The following is a 20,487-nucleotide window of genomic DNA, read 5'->3' on the forward strand; positions in this document are numbered from 1 at the left end:
GCACACAGGCACTCTCCTTCTCCAGCCCTGCTCCCTCCCAGCACACCAGACACCCACAGCCAGAGCAGGAGAGTTGAGCCAAGGAGAAACACACCACGTGAAGGCATCAAAGGACTGACCTTGCAGTGACACTGTCCTGTGACCGGGTCACACACACTTGCTTCGGTGCCAGCCTGGTGACAGTCACACCGCCGGCAGTTAGGGTAGTGGTAGTAGCCAGGGGCACAGAGGTCACACTGTCGCCCGATGATATTGGGCTTGCACCTGTGGGACACAAGAGCTGCAGCTTTAGAAACCTCAGAGCTGCTGGGCTTTCAGAGCTTCACCCACGCTGGCACTGACACAATGACAATGAGGATTTCCCCATCCTGCATGTTTCCTCCCTGCAGCCTGCTGACATGTCCCCTCACTCCAGCAGGGACCAGGGATGCTGCTAGGTGTGCCCAGTGCCAGGACAGGGCTCCCTCACCTGCACTGCCCGCTGTCCACATCGCAACCTGGCTCCGTCAGCTCCTGCACGCCGGGCCGAGAGCAATTGCAGTCCTCGCAGCCGATGAGGGGGTGGCAGCCGAAGGTCTGGGGCTCGCAGACAACACACTCTGGCTTCAGGGTGTGCGGAGGGCAGATGCACTGCCCTGTCACTTCGTCGCAGAGACGTGTCCCACAGTCACAGGCTGGAAGGGGCAGAAAAGGGACTGTGTTTTGGGGAGCAAGACCCAGGCAGCCCAAGGAGAGCACAAGGCAACAGATGCAGAGCTCAACTGCTCTGCAGGCAGCCGGGCTGTTTTCATGTAAGCAGAGCCATTACAGGGCTGGAAAATGCAACCATTTCCCAAGCCAGCCTCAGCCCTGTAGGAGGCAAACCAGCAAGTGCTGGGAATGCAGAGCGGGAGATGGGACAACTCACGCCTACAGTTGGGGAAGCCCCAGTAGCCAGTGGCACAGCGGGAGCACTCTCGCCCGATGACGTTGGACTTGCAGGGACACTGCCCGCCGAAGGGCTCACACTGGCTGCTCCTTGCGCCTGCCTCGTGGCATCGGCACGGCTGCGCCCCGTTGTTGTAGAAGAGGGAGAGGGAGATGGCAGAGTCACGGCAGAACCTTGATGATGTGCTGGGGCTGCAGGGGAAGGCAGGAGGAGTCACTGTGCTGTAAACCCCTCCAGCCTCCCCCCCCCCCCCCCCAAAATCCAGCAGGATATCCTGCAGCAATGGGTACTGAGTTAGTGGGAGGGATTACCCCAAGACGCTGAGATCCCCCCAAATACCCACAGGCTTGGTCATTAGATAAGGAAAGCCTTAATCAGATCCCTCCCCTGCCATACATGAAGGGAATGGGGTTTTTGCTCCCTGAGGAGTGTGCAGCCCATGGACAGCAAAGCAGCCACCCAAAGCCAAGTGTCTCACTTGATGTAGAAGCTGTTGATGCCACAGCTGCTGATGAAATCATAGGATTTGTCCAGGGGTTCCTCCTGCAGGTACTGAGAGCTATAGCTGTCCTCAGGCACCACAAGGATGTAATCCTGCAAAGCAAGGACAAGATGGGTGAGCCAAGCTCTTTAGCTGAGCCAGATGCAGTTCAAACTAGCTCTCTCAGAAGTCCAAATGCACCCTTCACTTCTCATCAGCTCATCACTTGCTGGGACAGAACATGACACACGAAGTACCCAAGTACTGGACAGACCAGGGGTCACCTCTCTACTGGGAGCAGCCCACACTCACTGGAGTTAAAAAAGGCAGAATACCCCGAAAGGGCAGCATTGGCTGTGTTTCAGCAGAGAGGCAGGCAGCCACTGTCATCTTAAACTTCTAGACATGAAGGCACCTGGGTTCCAGTTCTGTCTTTCAGCCATTTATCCAAATTTTGGTCAATGTGCTAGTCCGGTTGCCTGAGGATAACAAGTGCTTCCTGCTCCCATGATAAGACCTGCCTGGACAAACAATGCAATGCAGGTGCAAAATATTGCTGGGGCAGGAATAAGGTTTATTCTGGATTATCACAAGCTACGTATGCAAAGCAACAGCTTCAATTTCTGCCTTGTTTTGGTATCAAAATGACACACTGAAGGATAACTGTCATATACAGATGCTGTCTATGAATTCTGCCCTCAGTTCTATACCACTGAGCTTAGAGATTGCAACTTTCTCGGGTAGTTCAGAAACTCAAAATTGGGAAACTTTCCTGCAATCACACAGTGACAAAAATCCAAGGACAAGCTCCACCCCTGCTGGAGCCTGGTCTAGCATGCCCTGGGAGCTTCCCGGAGAGAGGCTCACCAGCCACAGCTGCTTGCCCTCTGGCACTCGAACAACCACAGTCAGATCATTATCAGTAATATCCAGGATAATCTGGTCTTCAGAAAGTACCAGGCTCCGGCATCCATAGCCATGTGGGCAGAAATTAGCATTGGTCTGACCTGAAAAGACAACAAATGTATTGGTCCCACATTTGCCTTGCAGTCCCCATTACACCCTCCCAATTTGGAAGAGAGGAGTCGGTCTCGCTTCATCGTTGCGATCCTTGCAGAACCTGCGGTTATCCTCCGGTATGAAACACTTCCCAGGGCTTCTGCCAGCCAATAACTTCCCCCAGATCCCCACTCTTCTCACCTTGCCAGATGCGCCCACCGTTGATTAACACTTCCACAGGGAAGGTGGGGTGGTTGGGCTGGTAGTAGTGTAGGATGAAAGCATAGCGTCCCAGTGTCTGGATCCGGCTGTTAAACACAACAGCAGCCTGGCCCAAAACAGAAGAACAAAGAGACAAAACCCGACATCTGACGCCTGTACTCACAGCTGGGATATTTTTTTCTTATTGCACAAATTTTTACTCTTACTGCATGACTGTCGCGTCTTGAGACTTTTGGCAAATCAACCCCCAGTGCCTCAACACTCCCCCCTCTAACTTTGCAGGTGCCACCTGCAAAGCTTTTCTGGAGAACCAAGCAGGGTTAGATGGAGCTAAGACAGGAGAGTCCTCAGGAACAAGTTTAAAGTCCAGATTAAATTCTGAAAATGCCAATTGCTAAATTGCTAATTGCTGAAACTACTCAATAGAGAAGGAAAACTTCTCCCTGCCCCAGGTGTCCAGTGTCACAGCACCAGCAAACTGTCCCAACCCACACCCATGCCGCTACCTGTGGTGGTTGCAGGAGGATGAGCTCTGCAGTGGGGTCCATCGCCGTGGGAGGCCGAGGCGCAGGCTCTACTGGGACCCCAGCTGAGGCCACATGAACAGCCTGAGCCAGGGGGACATCAGGGGCAATGGGCAGAGCCTGAGCCCCCTCCAAAATGATTGACTGAGAAAGCTTCAGGAACCTTGAGGGAACACAGGAGCTGCTGCAAAACAGGGACAAAACAGGATGTAAGACCTCCAAGGACAGAGAGATACTATGGAGTCCTGGCAGGAGAAGCACACCCTGCAACACCTAGCAGATTACAAAGTGTGCCTGTCAAGGGAGAGCTTTCTACCGGGACCCCTGTGGCTCTCAGATCTGGGCTCAGGAGGAACAGGAACATTGTGCAGGCTAATTCCTGTGCAAATATTTATCCAAAGCAGCATCAAAAATTGGGATACAGCAAACGTCTCTCACTGTGTGTGAGCAAGCACAGGAAAGCCTTTTATTCAGGATGACACTTGGACTGCCACAGGAGGCAGTGGGGTGTTCAGATAAAGGACCAGCAGCCTGACTTCCAGTCCTTACTCCATTGCTGCCTGCACGGTGGACACAGGCAAGGCACTTCACCTCAGCCAGAGATTTCTTTCTACTGTGTCAAGAACTCAAAAGGCTCCAAACCTGTGGGAAGGGGGGGAAGCAACTGCTTTTGGAAACAGCGACATCCATGCTAAAACCCTGAGGGACCCAAGATATTTACCTGTTGGATGAGAACATGCCATGGACGCTGATGCAATGCACCCTTGGCTCTATGAACTCCATGGTGAACTGTGCAGCGGGTATGAGGTACACTTTGTGCTGCCGTATGTGAAAGAGAGACGCTTGGTTACATGACAACCTCTGCCACTGGGAGCCTGCAGCTGTTTCTGTGCCTACCAGCAATCAGGCTGACCACACAAAATACCTCCTTATCAGACACTTCAGCTAATGCATGGCAGGTCAACGCCTCTCTTTACTGCCCCTTCTTCCTTGGCACAAGCCCTAAGGCATTTAGGAGCTCCACATAGTTATGGGATTCTTCTGTCTTTGGCTAAGCAACTGTGAATGCCTTCAAGGTAAAACAGGAAGAGGCACTGCCACAACGCTGCAGAGCTCCCTCTGCAAAGAGCAACTTCTCACTGTGTCCCAAATCCCAGTCCCATGTTCTACTTCAAAACACACCACTGAACACATTCTCCACCCTGGACTGCTCATGACATCGACTAAGTTCTAACATCTAGTCCAAAGAAATTAGAAAACCCCTCTGCAGTCTAGGCACCACTCCAGCCTCTCCTCCTTGCAACCAGCCAGCAGAGCTGCCCTTGTGGGGAGCCTTACCAGGAAGAAGTCAGCCAGATCAGAGGTGAAGCGAATGGTGGCCTCTGAGGTAAGTTCAAAAATTGCCATACGGCTCTGGGAATCCACAGCAATCCCTCGACAAAGGAAACTGTAAGAGAAACACAGATTTTGAAGCCAGCCTTGAGTAAGGTCATGACCCATTTCTTGTCTTGCCGGCTATATGTCCTGAAGGTATTTACACAAAGTCCCTGCAAATCTTTTCACGTCTTTTCTGGCAAGTCAGAAGAGTTAAGTTTCCCAAGGACACCCCAGACATTTGTTTCCTATTGCAAAGGTTGCAGTCTGAAGTCGGACACTTCTACAGCACAGGACAGGGTCTGACTTGCACCAACAGCTCCAATAAACCTGCCTGTAGGCCATTCCCTCCATCAAGGCCCCTACCAATGTAGCTAGCAGCAAATGGAAGCAACAGATTATCTCCTGGCAGAGGCATTGGAGCACTATGCTGGCACAGGTACGTATTTCCCAGGGATGGCCAGTCACTAAAATCCATGTCCAGCTAGGAGGAGTTTGGATATACACAGCCTAGATGTACAACACTAGGGCATTGCTTTGTTCATGTGATAAAGCAGAAGAAGCTCAAGTAGGGGCAGCCTGTCTTTGCCATGTCAGAGGACGACCGAACCCTTTCTCCATCTCACCATACCTGTAGACACAGGGGTAGAAGATGAACGTGCCCTGCTGCATGGCTAAGTGCGGTGAGGTCACAGCAATGCCCACCATCTGCAAAGCATTGGTGTTGGCGTACTCCACCACCAGCACGTATTTCCCAGGCTGAGCAATAGGCAGGGACAGCTGGACTTCCACCTGGAGGACAGAGAGGTGACTGAGTGAGGGTCTCCTGTCCCACTCCATGAAGTGAGCAAGTGCAGGATGCCCGCGTTACAAACCAGCCTCGTCTGCAGCTGAGGGGACAATGGGACAACTCTTACCACATCCTTGCAAACCCTTTGCATGTGCCTTGAACAATAGGGCATGCAAGCACACAGCTGCAAGGCTCAGGGGCAACAGTGGGGTGTTCACGGGTCAAAGCCCTCCTGGTAACCTGCCCGGGTGCATCTAAAGCACCAGATGGTGGGAGCAGAGGGATGAGTGCTGCAGTGCCCATGCGAGGGATGAAACAGAAGTGCCACTCACATCACTACCGCTGCATGTTGCCATCCGGGGATGGGAGGGGGTGAGCTGCTCTGTGGGACACAATCTGGGTAACCGGTTGTCCAGCCTGCACACCGCATCCACCCCTGACACAGCAGGGAAGCTGTCCACAGACAGGTACTTATACAAGAGGCAGCTAAAAACATTAAGAAAAGAATTGCAAAGTACAGTTGTTACATCACAATTTTAAGAGTCAAAAGCACCCAAGCAGCTTGATCCCAGCAAGATTTGCAAAAGGCTTTGGTTTAACATGAGGGCTCCACTGCCCAAAGGAGCACCTCTGGTTAGTGTGGAACAATGAGTTCAATGAGAATAATATTATAGGACCAGTGAGGGCAGTAACAACAAAAAGCTTCTCCTCTTGCAGTGTGCTTTATGCTGGGGACCACTGCTACAGTGGAGGGGACAACTGGTGCCCAGAACCCAACCAGCCTTCTTGCCGACATGGACAGAGAGGTCCTGCACAGAGCAAACAGATGCAGAGATGCTCTAAGCACTAGCAGACTCCACCCATCCATTTTAAATAGTCCAGAAAGACCTAACTCATTGTAGCCATTTTCCAGAGCTATTGATTGGCATACAGTTCCCACCTGGCACTGGGAACCCGGCCTAGCAGAGGAGAGCGCTATGGTCTTACTGGGTGAGTTGGTCCTCCAGAGTCCTTGAGAACACACAGACTGCCTGTGCCATGGATGAGGAGATCTATGTGTTAGCTTTCCAGGTTCGGCAAGCTTTATGAATGACAGCAAAGTGCTCCACCAAACAGTTTACTGCATCCAGACCCTCACAGCGTGTGGACTGTAAATATTTTTTAACCCCAGGCCAGGCAGAGCTGAGTAGGTCCCACACAGCATGAAGACATGGAGATCCTTACTTCTGGGTGGCTTGTTCAGGGGCTGGCTGGTAGGTACATGGCTCTGTAACCTTTAGCTGCAGTATTGGTGCTTCATAGTATGAGCTGGGCAGCAAAACCAGATAGTCCTAGGAGGAGAGACAGGAGAGTTGGTTACGTTTGGGACACTTGCCCCCAAGGAGCTGCTGAAGCCCCCTGTGGTGTATGGAGCACAGGGGCTGGTCCTTACCAGCAGCACACCCTCTGCTTCAACAACCAGAGACCAGGTGTTGGGGTTGAGTACGAAGGGCTCCCCAAAGCTGTTCTGGGGGACAGTGACGAAGGCTGGCTCCGTGCTAGGAGCAAAGACAATCTGCTTGGTCTGCTCTGTACCTGGAGCGGGAGGGATGAGAGGCTGTGAAAGGACTGGGACGGAAAACCTGGGGCTGCAAATTGGAGGCTACACTCAGGGAAGCAGCTCTGCAGTGCGCTGGGAAGTCCCGGGCTTCTGCTTTCTCAGCGCTGCCATGGGAGAGGCACCGCAATCCCACAGTGTCCTGTAACAGAGACATCCACTCTGAATCTGCTCAGTAGCTTAATGGGAGAAAAAAGAAAAATCACTGCAAACCTTAATGCTAATCCACAGCTCTCACAGTGTGCTCTGCATCCCTAGCCTGCAAAGCATGGAGTATTGCATGCCAAGGAGCGTTTTGGCAGCTAGAGAAGGAAAGAATTAGTCTGTGAAGAATTTATTCTGAGACAGACAAAAAGAATTGCCCAGTTATGTTCTTCCTTAGGGATATTCTGACCCCAGCTCCACAGGTGAGATACCTGTCTTCTGGCAAATTCTCAGATCCCCAAGCTGTGCTCCTGCCTTTCTTGCCAGCCACAGATTCTGCACCCAAGATTTAGACGTTAATTTTAACTGACAGAACAGGTTTAAGGCCTGATCCTGCTGCTGTTGAACGTTTCCTTGGCTCAGCTGACACAGTTCCATAACCTTTGAATTCATTAACTTTAGATGCAAGAATGATACAGCACCTAGAAGCAGACTGTCTGCCTGTCTAGCAGTCTCAGGAGTATTTTCAAGAGGACGGGTGAGAGGGATTCACCGAGTATGGCTGCATGGCAAGCACATGAGATGAAAGAGGGAAGTGGGGAATGTAGCACACTGACTATCCTGGTGTGGTACACGGACATCAAGGCATAATGCAGAGGGCCAGAAGCTAAAGCAAGGGCTTGTACTACTGTGGGGATGGGTCAGCCCCTTCCCATGTGTGCTAGCTCTGCCACATGCCTGGCATCAGCTGAGGCCAAGCCCCTGTTTTCTCAGATGGGAAGCAGAGGTGAAGATGCAAAGAATGAAGAGATTTCCCTGAACAGGCAATGGGGTAGATCCCTTGACAAGCTGAAGCTTCTCATCCCTTTGAGACGATACACAACTCAAACTGAGATGGCTTCTGGATGTGGGGCAGGAGAAACCGGTCTGAAAATCATATACTCTGAAAACGCTTCCCTTTTTGCAATCCACATCCTCCAACTTATTTCCTTTCCAGGCTGCTTTCTTTTACCATGTGAAGCCCATTCCAGCCAGGCAGAGGGTGGCTCAGCATTTTTGGAGCCAATCTGGCCTATCAAGGAAGTTGCCCTCCCATTGTTGGTGCATCAGTCTGGCAGCTTGCCTTCAGCACTAGAAAAATCAAATGCTGCTTCTGAGCAAGGAGGAAAGCACATTCTAAGGGAAATAAGCTCTGCTGCTGGATAGGACAGATGAAATACTTCCTGACCTTTGGTGGGAACCTAAAGCATAAGGATGACTCATGCTTCTCTTGTGTTCCTGCTGCATAGTATGACTGGCCATAAAAATAACAAGCTCTTTTTCTCCTCTAAAAAAAGTAGGATAATAATATCTTGGCAATTCAAACCTTGCATACTACATTCAAAGGCAAAACACCTTCTATGTCAATTGAAGACAGAGGAGAGAACTCCACATACTAATAAATTAGCTGGTGCCCACAGCCTTGTGCTGTGCACATATGGTCTGGAGGAAGAGCTTCAGCAGGATGATGTGGCTATAGCATCAGAAGGAGCAAAATCAATCAGCCAACCACTGACTAGGGCACTTGCATGGCCTCAGGTCTGTCCCCATGCAGATTTGCTCATGTTGATTCCCAGAATATTTGTTGTTCAGTTCTCTAGGCTTGTTCAGCCATCTTCTGGTGGCTCTTCCTCTTCTCCAGTAGCTCATGGCTTGATGAGAAGACATTGCACCAGAGTGCAACGCCTGTGTAACACATGCAATTCCACACCACTTCCAAACCCCACAGCACGTGTGATGCCAGCAGCCTGGTTTGGGAGAAGGTGGGAGAAGTGCAAGGCAAGGGCAGGACTGCCGCATGAGGGCACCTGCGAAATAAAAACACCTCCGGCTGCCAAAGTTTGCATCCAGTTCCCAGCACTTGGCCCATTCTGGTTTTGTGGAAACTCAGCTCATTTCTGCCTGGGGCACTGTGGTGATCTTGTTCCAAGCTGGAAAAGTTCTTTCAAATGGTACAACAGCCTTATCTCACATCAGCCTGGCTGATAACACTCCAGCGCACAGCCCCAGGACTGAGGCCCAGCTTGCTGCTGCTTTGTTAAACAAAGCAGGCTACAACCTCAAATCAGCCTTTCAGTTGGAAGGGCAGGACTAATGGGTAAAGCCATATGAAAAGTGTCTTCTGGAAAGGATGATGCAGAAGGTTGCCTGGGATGGGGAGGAAGTGGCGATGGTGCAGGGAAGCAGAGCGGTCTGTGATCCTTACCTCTCCTTCGTGGCTGATAAGCTGTAATTTTGCCATACACAGTGGCCCCTCCTGAATTAATATACCTCAGGATGACATGGAACAGATAGAGCTCTGCCTCCTTCACGTCTACAGTGACTCTGATTTTATTCTGTAAAAAGCAAAAAAGCACACGGGGCACACATCACTGGGGGCCACCTCCTGACCACCCACCCGCTCTGCGGAAGAGCCTTACCCGCCTGCCTGCCTACCTGCCTGCCTGCCTCTCTTCCCCCTCCCTCGCCATCCCATGGCACAGCTCTGGCTGGCCACCTGAGACGGGCACACTTGGGATGGGCACACCTGGGACGGGCACACCTGGGGCAGGAGAAGGGGCAGAGGAGCAGTGTTGCAGCATGGGATGCTCTGAGTTAGTCTAGAAGTGAAAAATGCACTTACAGTTGCCACAAACATTAAACTTTCCTTCCTCAACGACCGAGACCCTCCCTTCCACACTGGCGGGCCCCCGGCTGACGTAGCGGAAGACGAGGCGGAAGAGGTCGGGGGAGGTCACATTGAGAGTCACCACTACCTTGGGCTGGTGGGAGAGAGAAAGGGGAGAGAAGCAGAGCACACCTTCAATTACCTCCACCGCCGACAGCTACCAGCCCAAGCGCAGCTGCTCGGCTCACTGCTCCCAAAGCAACATGCCACAGCGCAAGGAGGAGACAAGCACACTGGCCCTACTGCACAGTCACGGCATGGGCGCCTCGCGATGCTGTCCCTTTTGTGACCAGCCACCAAGGGAACAATCTGCCTGCGGGAAGGGGGTGGAAAGGCTCTGACCACATCTGGAAGATGCTGTGGCACAGCAGGGTGGAAAGGCTATCCTGAGGCACACACCAGGCCAGAGGAAAGGTTTTAAGAAGTTCTTGCTTTTGTTATCAGCATGTTGCTTTTGGGCTTAGTGTGCCATCACCAGCCAGCGGGTACCAAATGCTGAAGCGCCTGCCCTTGTGTTTACAGGGCTCTGCTCAGATGCCTACAGAGGAGGCTGCAAATTAAGCTGGTGCCTCACCCTTGGGAAACTGCAATCCTAAGGACTAGTGGTGCTAATGGAGTGTGCCACTGATGGGTGCATCAGCCCTCTGCCTGCCTGGACACTAGCAAGACCCCAGTTAAGGAGTTGCTTAAGTCTGACCCATTTCAAACAGATCTAAGCGTCTCCTTAAATACGCTCCTGCCTACAGGGCAAAGCTGGGGTCTGCTGGGGGAGACTCCTAACGAGGGTGTTGTGTTCTTCAAAGCTCTGGTTAGAAAGAGTAGAAGGATCTTGCAGAGAGCAAACTACAGGCGAGACCTGCCAGCAGAAAGCCATGTGCTAGCCCCTATTCAAGGCCTATTTCTATCTCAAACACCAACACTAGATGCAAAACAAAAGCCATGAGCTTGAGCATGAGCTCCATCCCTAAGCTTTAAGGCTGGGGTTTTCTCAAGGGAGCCCGCAGGACCTCATTGCTTAGTTCCTACCTACAGATTCAACGGGAAATGGCTAAGGCATTTGGCCCCTCTGTTATTTTACCTAAGCATGAAAAAGTGAAGAAAACTGCAAGTACATGCACCACAGTAAGAAGCATCTTACATAGAACAAGACTGTCAGGGAATCACTGCCCTGCACCCCATCCCCAAACACAAACACAGGTGACACTTCCACAGGGGCCATGCAGAAGAAGAATCCACCAAAGAGAAAAAAGGGTCAACAGATGAAACAGCTTCACTTCTAGGGCTTAGATGACCCCCAAATAGCATAAACCATCGTTACAGCAAACCAGCTAACGGCAAGAGCAGAGGCAGAACGGTAACAAGAGGTCCAAGCTGAACACGGCAGCTAAGAAGGAGCCAGTTTATTTCTGGAAAAGGGAGGGAAGGTTACACAGAGAGTTGCAGGAAAGAGCAGAATCAGATGAAAGAGCCATAAGGAAACCCAGAGACAGTGTTTATAGACATCCCTGTAAGTAATCACCAAGCTACCACCTTTGTCTAAATGGATCAGGATGTCAGGAAATTCCCAGTTTAGGACCTTTCCCCTCATCAATCTCTGCCGTCCCCAGCGCTACAGGAAATATCTGTGCAAACAGGCTATATATATACTGTGCTGTTTATGTTGGCCATCATGTGACTTCGGGGGTTTGAGAAGCACTTGGGGTGAAAGATGCGTGCCAAAAGCACGTTGGTCCTCCACCAGCAGCATCCTCCCCAGGGGGAGCTGCGCTGGGATGGAGACACCAGGCATACCTGGATGGAGGACATCTGTGCATATCCTCGCCAGCTGAAGCCCTCAAACTCCAGGGGGTTGTAGCCGAAGCGCACAGCCCGGCCAGCCGGCGTGGTGCCTTCCTCCAGCTCAAATTTCAAGTGGTGAAGGTCAGGGAAATAATGGTCCCGCGCAGGTCTGTGGAAGAGAAGGAGCACCATTACCTGCTGGGCTATCTGGAGAGGGAGGCAAGAGGACACCCCTGCCAGGCACGTGGCTGATGTGGCAGCAGCCCAGACGATAAGGCGCCCATCTGTGGTGGCAGAGGACACCATCTCCAAGGGAGTGAACGGGAGGCAGTGCACTCCAAGGTGCATCTCCTGCTAGCAGCTTACTGGGTGCAGGTGGGGCCACGTGTGCTCTGCCGGCAGCGACAGGCTCCGCTCCGCTCCTCACAGGATGGACCCAAGGACCCACCGACGTCGCATCGGCAGCCTGTGGGCGGGAAGCGCTTGTTTACATTCCCACCACACTAACAAACTCCTGGTCACTAATCAAAGGCACACCCCAGCAGGCAGGGAGGCTGGGGCCACTATTTTTATTCCATTGTATCCGTTTTCATATTGGCCCCAGCCCCACTTGGATCAGCTCCTCTTCCAGCTCAGCGCTGAGCTATTTCCAGACGGCTGACGGCTGCGGGAGGAACAAGGTCTGCAAGCCCTCATGGCTGGGCGCCGCAGCCCTGCTGCCAGCAGCAGCCTTGCTCCCTCTTCCCAGCCCTGCCAGGACCGCATGGGCTGGCTGAAAGTGGCTCGACCTTCTCTTTTACCTCTTCCCATGGGCATGATGGAGAGCAGCAAACCCCACAAGTCCATGCCCACCTGTTCCCAACAGGAGGAAGGGGTAGAGCTGCAAGGACATAGCCAGCAGCTAAAAGCATGCCAGTTTCTGGCACTCAAGGGGGCACCTTTCCTGGCCTTTCATTCCCCAGTCTGATGGACCTCTGTCCAATGGTGGCAAAAGCAGGAACTTGGGTCTCCAGATCCACAGCAACACCCGGCCCCTGCTCTGGGTCATGGTATGATCAAAAGCAAGAGGCGGGAGATCTCTCACCCCTTCCCTCCAAGGCCAACAGTCACTTGGTATAGGCACAGCTGCCTGCTCCAGGGTCAGCTCTTGTGGCCCCCCCATTCACCCAACACATCATGAAGGGGGGCTCACCTTGGCAGCCAAAGTAATTTGCATTCTCCATATTGAAGTAGCCATCTTTGCACGTCAAGCAGAACTGGCCACAGATGTTCGGCTTGCAGAAACACTGCCCGTCACCCTAGGAGAGAAGCAAGCTTGGAAGTTTGTTCCCTCCTGCTGCTCGTCGTGGCTAGTCCATTTCTCATTTATTTGCATCCTACTCTGAGACATTGGAGAAGCATTTTGAGTTTCTTGCTCTACACGGCTTCCTGTGCGTGGGTGGGCCAGATAAGTTAAATTACCCAACAATGGAGGCAAACAAAAATCCACACATCCTGGGCCAGACCCAGAAATACTTAGGTGCCTAATTTATGACAGGTCTTAATCCTACGTTCTCATGCAAGCCCAGATTGTGGTGCAACCTTCGAGAGCTCAGTGTCAGGACGGGCCTCTCCAGCAGCTGCTTGGAGAGATGGAGCTGAAACACTCCCAGCATAGCACGTGGTCAGAGGTGCCTGCAAGCAGAGAGGAGCAAACCCACCTGCTGGCACTCTGCGATTCTGCTCATGGTGCCCTTGGTATCACACTTGCAGCCTGGAGAGAGGGAAATGAACAAGAAATCTGGAAGATCAGTCAGCCCCTGAGAAGAAGCCCTATGGGGGACAGAACCCACCACACCAGAGGACACTGGCTGGGATAAGAGGAGCTGGGAACTGGTCACATAAAAGGTAGTGCTGCACAAGGACACACGTTTCATTTCAGACAGTTACTGTAGAGGACCCAACTACCTTTTCTGCACATTTGGCCATGAAAAATTAAAATGTGCAAAGTTTGCAAGGAGGACTAAAAACCCTGTGTTTCATCCCAGCAAAAAGCTCCAGGCTCCAGCATTTCCCCGCTCCAAGTGAAGGTTACCCAGACCACTCGGGTTTTGACATGCCACTAGAGGATGAAAACGGAAGGAAAGCCATCACTCCACCAGTAGCGGTTGTCCCCACTGGCTTGGGTTTGGGTCCTGCAGCATTACAGCAGGAAGGGGACTTCTGGGGGCTGTGCAAATGCCATTTGCTTACTCAGGCAGCCATAGGGGTTCTCTGGAGTCAGGTTCCAGTATAAGGGTTTGCATCTGTCACAAGCTGGGCCTTCAACGTATGCCCGACATGCACAGGAGCCCTGGGGAAAGGGAAGGGGAGAAAAGAGCAGGTGAGAATTTGCAGCACAGTAGCTGAACATGGTGTCTGCTACTCTGGCATAGGTAATGACTGCGTTCAGGCTGAGCTTAAGGAAGGACTTGGCCCAATGTGAGAAAAAGGGGATCATGCAAAATCACACAAAAATCCCGCAGGGGCCGGTGGGTTCAGTTGATACTCACCGGGGCCAGCGAGGGATCTGCTGTCACCAACCCTGCTGGGTTACAGGAGCCCACTAGAAAAGAGAGGCACAAGGATGGATTTATAAAGAGATAGCTCACATCCTGGCTCTTCCTAAAGGGGGTTATTTCTTCCCTTGCAAAGCTCCTGGGGGATGAAAAGCCCATTTAACGGCAGCACACCACTGTGTCCCCAAGGCACCAGAGTCCCCTCCAACAGAGAGAAGGGGGCTACCTTCACAGTGCGGAAATCCATAGGCGCCTGGCACGCAGCTATCGCAGCGCAGTCCTGTCACTTTGGGCCGGCAGCTGCACTGCCCTGTTTCCTGGTCGCAGGTGCTGTGCAGAGAGCCCTCCCGGGAGCACTGGCAAGCTGCAAAAGAGGGGAGAGCAACTGCTGGAGCTGCAGGGCACAGGGACTCCTGCATTCAAGGCTTCCCACCAGCAACCTCTTTTGTCTGTCTGACCTTCACCACCATCAAAGCAGCCAGAAACATGGGTTATAAATAACATACACACTTCTTCTTTGCTTTTGGTTAAAAACACGCCATCTTTTCAGAATAACAATAGAAGCTGCAATGTTTATCACACTTATTCGTGTACATTTATGTGTATTCCCGGAGGCAGGGAGAAGCTTTGGTTAAGTAAAAGGAGAATGTGTGATCTCATCCCCAAAAGGTCAGCAGCCAGTGACAGATCAGACCTTACAAAAGCCCATTTCCACCCAAACACCCAAGAGCATTTGGCCATCAGGGTCTGCCCTGTGGATGTTGTATGTGGGCAGCAAGCCTGCAGCGCCGGGTCAGCAACACAGCCTTGGCACTTCTGGCAGCCAAGGGCAAGGCAATGGTTCTGCGGCTTCCTGCGTGACCCGCCTCCTGCAAACGCACATGGAGATTCTGCTGCCCTACCACATGAAGGTCAGCAAGCTGTCAGGGAGTTGCCCATGTCCTCCTTGCCCAGCCAGCACTCCTCAAAACCTTGCCAAAGGGGACTTTTCAGGCTGACACCTCCAGACTGGCTAACAGCAAAACACCGTTCATAAAACAACAGATTCAAAAAATCAAATCAGGTTGTCCTTTCCTTGCTGTGACTCCTCTACAGCTCTGCAATTTGGACACTGCTTTATTAGACACATAAAAAAAGCGACTACCGAACCCCTGCGAGACCATTTCATCTATGCCTCCAGCCTCTTCAAAGGCATATTGCCGGCATCAGCATTTGCGAGCAGCACTCTGCCAGCTGGCCACGGCTCAGGCGTCTACATTTAGTATGGTGCAAGGGGGTGATGATGCTCTTTTGTTGCTTCAGGGAAATTGTATCACAGATTATTTTTTAATGAGCAGTAAATTCTTTCTGGGAGACTTAAGAGTACATCTGGCTTCCAGTCGGACTGCCAACAAGGAGGGAGATGGGGACACGCTGGCCAGGACTGCAGAGGACTATTCAGAGTATCTGGGGCCACAGGCACCTGCTGTAGGCACTGCTCAGCCCTGGCACCAGCAGCTCTGCTCCAGAAGCAATGCAGCACACAGGGAAGTGACAGAATTACAGAGTAATTTAAGTGGGAAAAGACCTTTAAGATCACCGAGCCCAACCGTTAACCCAGCACCGCCAAACCCACCACTAACCCACGTCCCTGAGCGCCACATCTACGTGTCCTTTAACCCCCCCAGGGATGGTGACTCCACCACGTCCCTGGGCAGCCTGTCCCAGTGCTGGGCCACCCTCTGGGGAAGGAATTTTCCCTAATATCCAACCTAAACCGTTCCCGGCCCTGGACACGCTCCAGCCCCTCAGGGTCTGTCCTGCAGGAGGGGCCCGAGCTGGGCACAGGGTTCGAGTGGCCTCAGCAGGGCCGAGCCCAGGGGGACGGTCGCCGCCCTGGCCCTGCTGGCCACACCGTCTGGGACACGAGCCGGGCTGCTGCTGGCCGCCTTGGCCACCTGGGCACACTGGGGGCTCCTGCCCAGCCGGCCGGCGACCAGCCCCCCCCCGGCCCTGTCCCGCCGGGCAGTTCCCCCCGCTGTGCCCCCGGCCTGGGCGCTGCGGGGCTGCGGTGCCCACGGGTAGGGCCCGGCACAGGAAAACTGATTTGTGCTGCAAGAGCCAACTATATTCATATATACCCCTGGGAGAGGGGTTATGAAAAGGAAAACCACTACAAAGCCAGTGGCAGCAGCTATTCCCTTCCCTGCCCTGAGATCTGATGGTGGTTACTCACGTGTGCAGCTGGGGTACCCGTAGAAGCCCAGGGCACACTGGTTGCAGGTGTGTCCCGCAAAATTCACGTGGCATCGACACTGGCCAGCTGGGCTGCAGTTGTTGTCCACCGCACCCCGGGAATCGCAGGAGCAAGCTGTAAGAGCAGGACTCTCAATAGTCTGATAAAACACATGACTCATGGCCAACTGCTGCTGGTGTGAATTGTCATTCAGCCCCACAGAAGTTAACCATTCCCATCAGAACTAAATTAATTTCTTAATTCCCTGTAAAGATGGGCAACATTTTCAGCTAAGGTTACGGCCATACCAGGAAAATGCCACTAAGGGTTTTTTTACAGTCCATTCAATGTTCCTCAGCAGTTTAGTAGGTTAATGCACTAAAAAGACAGATCAAAAAAGGCATAAACTGGGACACGATGTCACAGCAGGGTTGTGATGAGGAAGCGTGACCGATAAGAACTGCTTTGTCTTCCAGGACTTGGCACGATCCATGACCTCCAAAACAAGCCTACCAAATTCAAAATGCAAACCACACGGGGTTTGATTTTGAGAAACACCAAAGTCTTACAGTAATAGGCATGTTTTTCATAACATGACAGACTAGCAAGAACTGAACATTAATGTCCTTACTGTAGCAGTGGGGGTAGGAGTGGTGCCCAGGACTGCAGTGCTCACACCGTGGCCCAGCAAACTCAGGTCTGCAGAAACACCTCCCGACGGAGTCGCAGCCTTCCGGCAGTGTCCCAACTGCGCTGCAGCCACATACTGCAACAAAGGGAAACTGTTTTCCCCGTGCTGGGAGCATAGGGCAAAGCTCATTGCAATACAAGTTTTTTCCTGAAGTTCTCAGATGGGCACTTAGGTGCTGCTCTAAGTGTTCAAACTGTCGATCTCTGCCCATTGCCTATGTCATTCCAACATCTACAAACCCGCTTTCCAGTCCTCCTTCAAAACCCTGCCAGAAGACTCTGGCTTTGTGCGCACCCACCCAGGCCCACAGGAGGACAGATACGCACGCTGGCACAGAGGGTAGTTGAAGTAGCCGGGAGCGCACTGGTTACACAAGTGCCCTTCAAATCCCGTTCGACACAGACACTGTCCTGTCTTGCTGTCACAGGTGCCATCGTACTGACCAGGGCCGGAGCACTGGCAGGCTGGAAAGCAACAAGGGCACTAGTAAATAAGCAGCTTCTTCATGTATTTCCCCTTCCTAGGATCCTAGGAAAGGAACCAGAACGCCTCTTTATCTGGGGTAGCAATGCACTCGCTCGAGAAACCATGGAGGACACAGCTGATAGCAAGCATGCCTGGCCCGTAGCTCACATCCATAGGGAATTTCTCAAGAGCCCCCCCCAGGCTGGGTGGATGCTGGAGGGTCAGAGTGGGGTGGAAAATACTAGCAGAAGTCATGGGAATTTGTCACTTGGAAGTGGGGCTGGAGAATTCCTCCTCCCCAGCGCAAGCGGAGGACAGGGACAGGCACGCTCCTCCCCAGCAGGGAGGCAAGCAAGGCGAGCTTGGGGCCACTAACCCCGAGTTACTCACGCTGGCAGCTGGGTCCATAGTGGCCTGGGGCGCACTGGTCGCAGTGTGTTCCTTGGAAGTTGGGTTTGCACACACACATCCCCACCCGAGGGTCTTTGCGACAGGCGTTGCCTTCTGTCCCACCGGCATAGCAGTCACAATCTGGAGTGGGGGCACACAACAAGCAATACCACACACAGCTGTCAGTCCATCTCTGCTGCTGGGCAGAGGTCCCACAAGGACAGGGAAGGAGTTGCCATGAAAGGCAATGGCTCAGGCATTTGCCTTCTAATAACCTTCCTACTAGATGCAAATGTTTTCCCCAAACCCTGCTCAGGCAACCTGCATGGCTGGCTCGTGGGGTTGCAGGCTGGTTGGGAGATCTCAGCATCACACAGATCCACGAGGTGCTGGATGGGCAGCAGGGCAACACACAGGGTGAAAAATTCTGCTTGCACAAGCCCAGACAGAGCCGATTTGGTGCAGTATTGGCCCCAAGCTGTGTGGGAATAACCACAGACTTCAGCTAACCAGGGTGGGGTTTCGGCTTTCCCCATGCTTAGCTGCACCCGAGACCTTCCCCCTGCCAGGGCAGGGCAGGTGGGTGCTCCAGGCAAGCAGCATGGGGTGTCGGGCTGGGAGAGGGAAGGGCAAATGTCATCCAAGAACCAGAGGAAGGGAGAGGTGGGGAAATGAGAAGGGAAGTGAGAAATTCCAGCTCAGGAAAGAAAAACCTGTCTGGAAGATACAGACTTTAAAATATCAGAAGGAAGGAAAAGGTTATCTGGAGCGTGCTGGGGAGCATGAGACAGGGGAGTACTCGGTGGGAAAAGAGACAAGAAAAAACACAAGGGAGATGAACGGAGAGGAGTGAGCATGAGAGAGGAGGAAGGGGTAGGGGAGCAGGGATGAGGGCATGGGTGAGCTTTCAAAACAACAAAGTGACACAGAGCAAGCAGCTGCCTGTGCATGCTGCCCAGGCGCCCACAGCAGTGCTACCTGCTGCTCTGTGCAGAGGGGCCATCGGCACAGACCTACTATGCTGTCCGCCACACGGAAAATGCAGGGCAGGCAGGTGTGGCAGGACAGGTTTGTATCTGGACCCAAAGGCTGAGATTTGGGAGAACCCAGCTCATGCTCTGGCTCAGCCACAGCCTCTCTGTGATCTTAGAGGGGGTTCCTTACAGGGAGGCCAGAAGGGACAACCCCACATGGCCTGGACCCCAGAAAAAAGCCCATAATCACATGGTCACTCTGGGCTAGAGTTTCCCTGCCTATAAAAAGGGCATCATAAAACTTCCTTTCGCTCACTGCTCAGCTGCCTCCGCTCTCAGAACCACTCTGTGTCAGGGCTGCCTCTTACAATGTACATGCCCAGTAAGCTGAAGACCTGACCTTACACTGAACAGAAGATATAACAGAAATAATGGCACTGTGACTGCCAAAGCATCAAGGAAAATTGCACTACTTACTTATTATCTGTCCTGCAGGGAGCACTTGTTCTCCAGTATCATTGCGAGCAAAAGCTGGAATGGCTAGGCAGAGAAAGACACATTGCACAGGTCATCACATACGCTCAAAGAAATCTTGTCAGCATATCAAGGGGTTGATAGTCCCAAAGAACAGGCTGAATGAAAACATGGAACAAAGCGGAGAAATCCCACTAAAAAAAAGATCAATTACAGCCATTTTTAACCTGGGCTCTGGAAAGACGTCTTTCACAGGAGGTGAGAGATGAGACTCCAGCCAAATGGGAAGCTCCCATTGACTCCAGAGAGCCGAGCTCAGTCCAGCTCAGCTCTGGTCCAGCTTCCACCCAAGCCAAATGTGGACTTGACTCCACTTGCAAGAACTCTTCTTGGGACAAAATTGCCATGTGGCACAGGGAAAAGACACCTGGTGAGCAGCCCCAACTGGAGCTGTTGGCCCTTTCTGCACCCACTGGTCTGTGGGGTCCCCAACCTGACTACTCCAGAGTCCCACACCCCCCACTTACGGTAGCAGTGGGGGAAGTTGAGGTATCCCTCGGCACAGGCATCACAGTGCTCCCCGGTATAATTTGGCTTGCAGTAACAGCGGCCAGTGAGGTCCTCACAGGTGCCATCGGTGAAGTCAGACTCACAGTTACAGCCTGCAGAGAGGGACAAGCTGGCAGTGGTTGTCACTGACCAAGACCCTCGCTAGCCATGTGCGCCACAGAAGCATCACTACAATACAGAGCCTCTGTAAGAGACCCCACCATCTGCTGCAAATACTCTCCAAAAATAAAGAGATTTTGCTTCTTCAAAAGAGGTCTGGTTTAGAGGAACCGCTGCCACAGTATTTGTCCCACTGTGGGGTCCCAAGTAAAGCAGCACAGACCTGACTTGCTTCTCCAGGAGACACCAGCTGCCCCCCAAAGAGGTGGTGGTGGCACACTGCCACGAGGACGCAGTGCAGAACAGACGATGTGTCATAGCTCCCCAAATGAGCTGGGCTCCCCAGCAAAATGGATATAACCCGCTGCTGCCTAGAAATCCCTGTCTTAGGGCATGGAGGCCAATGGCCTGCAATTGCCAGCTGAAAAAGCACAGAGATGACGGCTAAGAATGGATTTCCCTGCGGGCACAGCAGCAGCGAGGACAACACGTTTTTAGCTCATTCCAGCCTTGGAACATGCTACCAC

The 20,487-nt window shown here is 52.6% G+C and overlaps 1 protein-coding gene across 2 annotated transcripts in view; it reads right to left on the minus strand.

Annotated features, from left to right (window-relative positions):
* LAMA5 (laminin subunit alpha 5) overlaps nucleotides 1-20,487 on the minus strand; it is a 93,561-nt gene that overhangs the window by 20,571 nt on the left and 52,503 nt on the right. The window contains exons 10-36 of one of the 2 annotated variants that reach the window (XM_055723116.1): nucleotides 19,819-19,953; nucleotides 19,295-19,357; nucleotides 17,844-17,984; nucleotides 17,315-17,452; nucleotides 16,929-17,063; nucleotides 16,298-16,432; nucleotides 14,309-14,446; nucleotides 14,077-14,129; nucleotides 13,778-13,877; nucleotides 13,246-13,298; nucleotides 12,738-12,843; nucleotides 11,912-12,011; nucleotides 11,558-11,714; nucleotides 9,305-9,434; nucleotides 6,751-6,893; nucleotides 6,543-6,649; nucleotides 5,651-5,804; nucleotides 5,160-5,320; nucleotides 4,493-4,601; nucleotides 3,876-3,973; nucleotides 3,137-3,338; nucleotides 2,610-2,736; nucleotides 2,277-2,416; nucleotides 1,407-1,522; nucleotides 908-1,119; nucleotides 470-674; nucleotides 120-264 (exon numbers count right to left, since the gene is read on the minus strand). In XM_055723116.1, the coding sequence (XP_055579091.1) occupies nucleotides 120-264; nucleotides 470-674; nucleotides 908-1,119; nucleotides 1,407-1,522; nucleotides 2,277-2,416; nucleotides 2,610-2,736; nucleotides 3,137-3,338; nucleotides 3,876-3,973; nucleotides 4,493-4,601; nucleotides 5,160-5,320; nucleotides 5,651-5,804; nucleotides 6,543-6,649; nucleotides 6,751-6,893; nucleotides 9,305-9,434; nucleotides 11,558-11,714; nucleotides 11,912-12,011; nucleotides 12,738-12,843; nucleotides 13,246-13,298; nucleotides 13,778-13,877; nucleotides 14,077-14,129; nucleotides 14,309-14,446; nucleotides 16,298-16,432; nucleotides 16,929-17,063; nucleotides 17,315-17,452; nucleotides 17,844-17,984; nucleotides 19,295-19,357; nucleotides 19,819-19,953 (3,503 nt within the window). Of the gene's footprint in view, nucleotides 1-119; nucleotides 265-469; nucleotides 675-907; nucleotides 1,120-1,406; nucleotides 1,523-2,276; nucleotides 2,417-2,609; nucleotides 2,737-3,136; nucleotides 3,339-3,875; nucleotides 3,974-4,492; nucleotides 4,602-5,159; nucleotides 5,321-5,650; nucleotides 5,805-6,542; nucleotides 6,650-6,750; nucleotides 6,894-9,304; nucleotides 9,435-9,721; nucleotides 9,861-11,557; nucleotides 11,715-11,911; nucleotides 12,012-12,737; nucleotides 12,844-13,245; nucleotides 13,299-13,777; nucleotides 13,878-14,076; nucleotides 14,130-14,308; nucleotides 14,447-16,297; nucleotides 16,433-16,928; nucleotides 17,064-17,314; nucleotides 17,453-17,843; nucleotides 17,985-19,294; nucleotides 19,358-19,818; nucleotides 19,954-20,487 lie in introns of both variants that reach the window. The other variant, XM_055723115.1, reaches the window with a different exon arrangement.

Source organism: Falco cherrug, chromosome 10, assembly GCF_023634085.1.
Source record: "Falco cherrug isolate bFalChe1 chromosome 10, bFalChe1.pri, whole genome shotgun sequence".
Lineage (NCBI taxonomy): Eukaryota > Metazoa > Chordata > Aves > Falconiformes > Falconidae > Falco > Falco cherrug.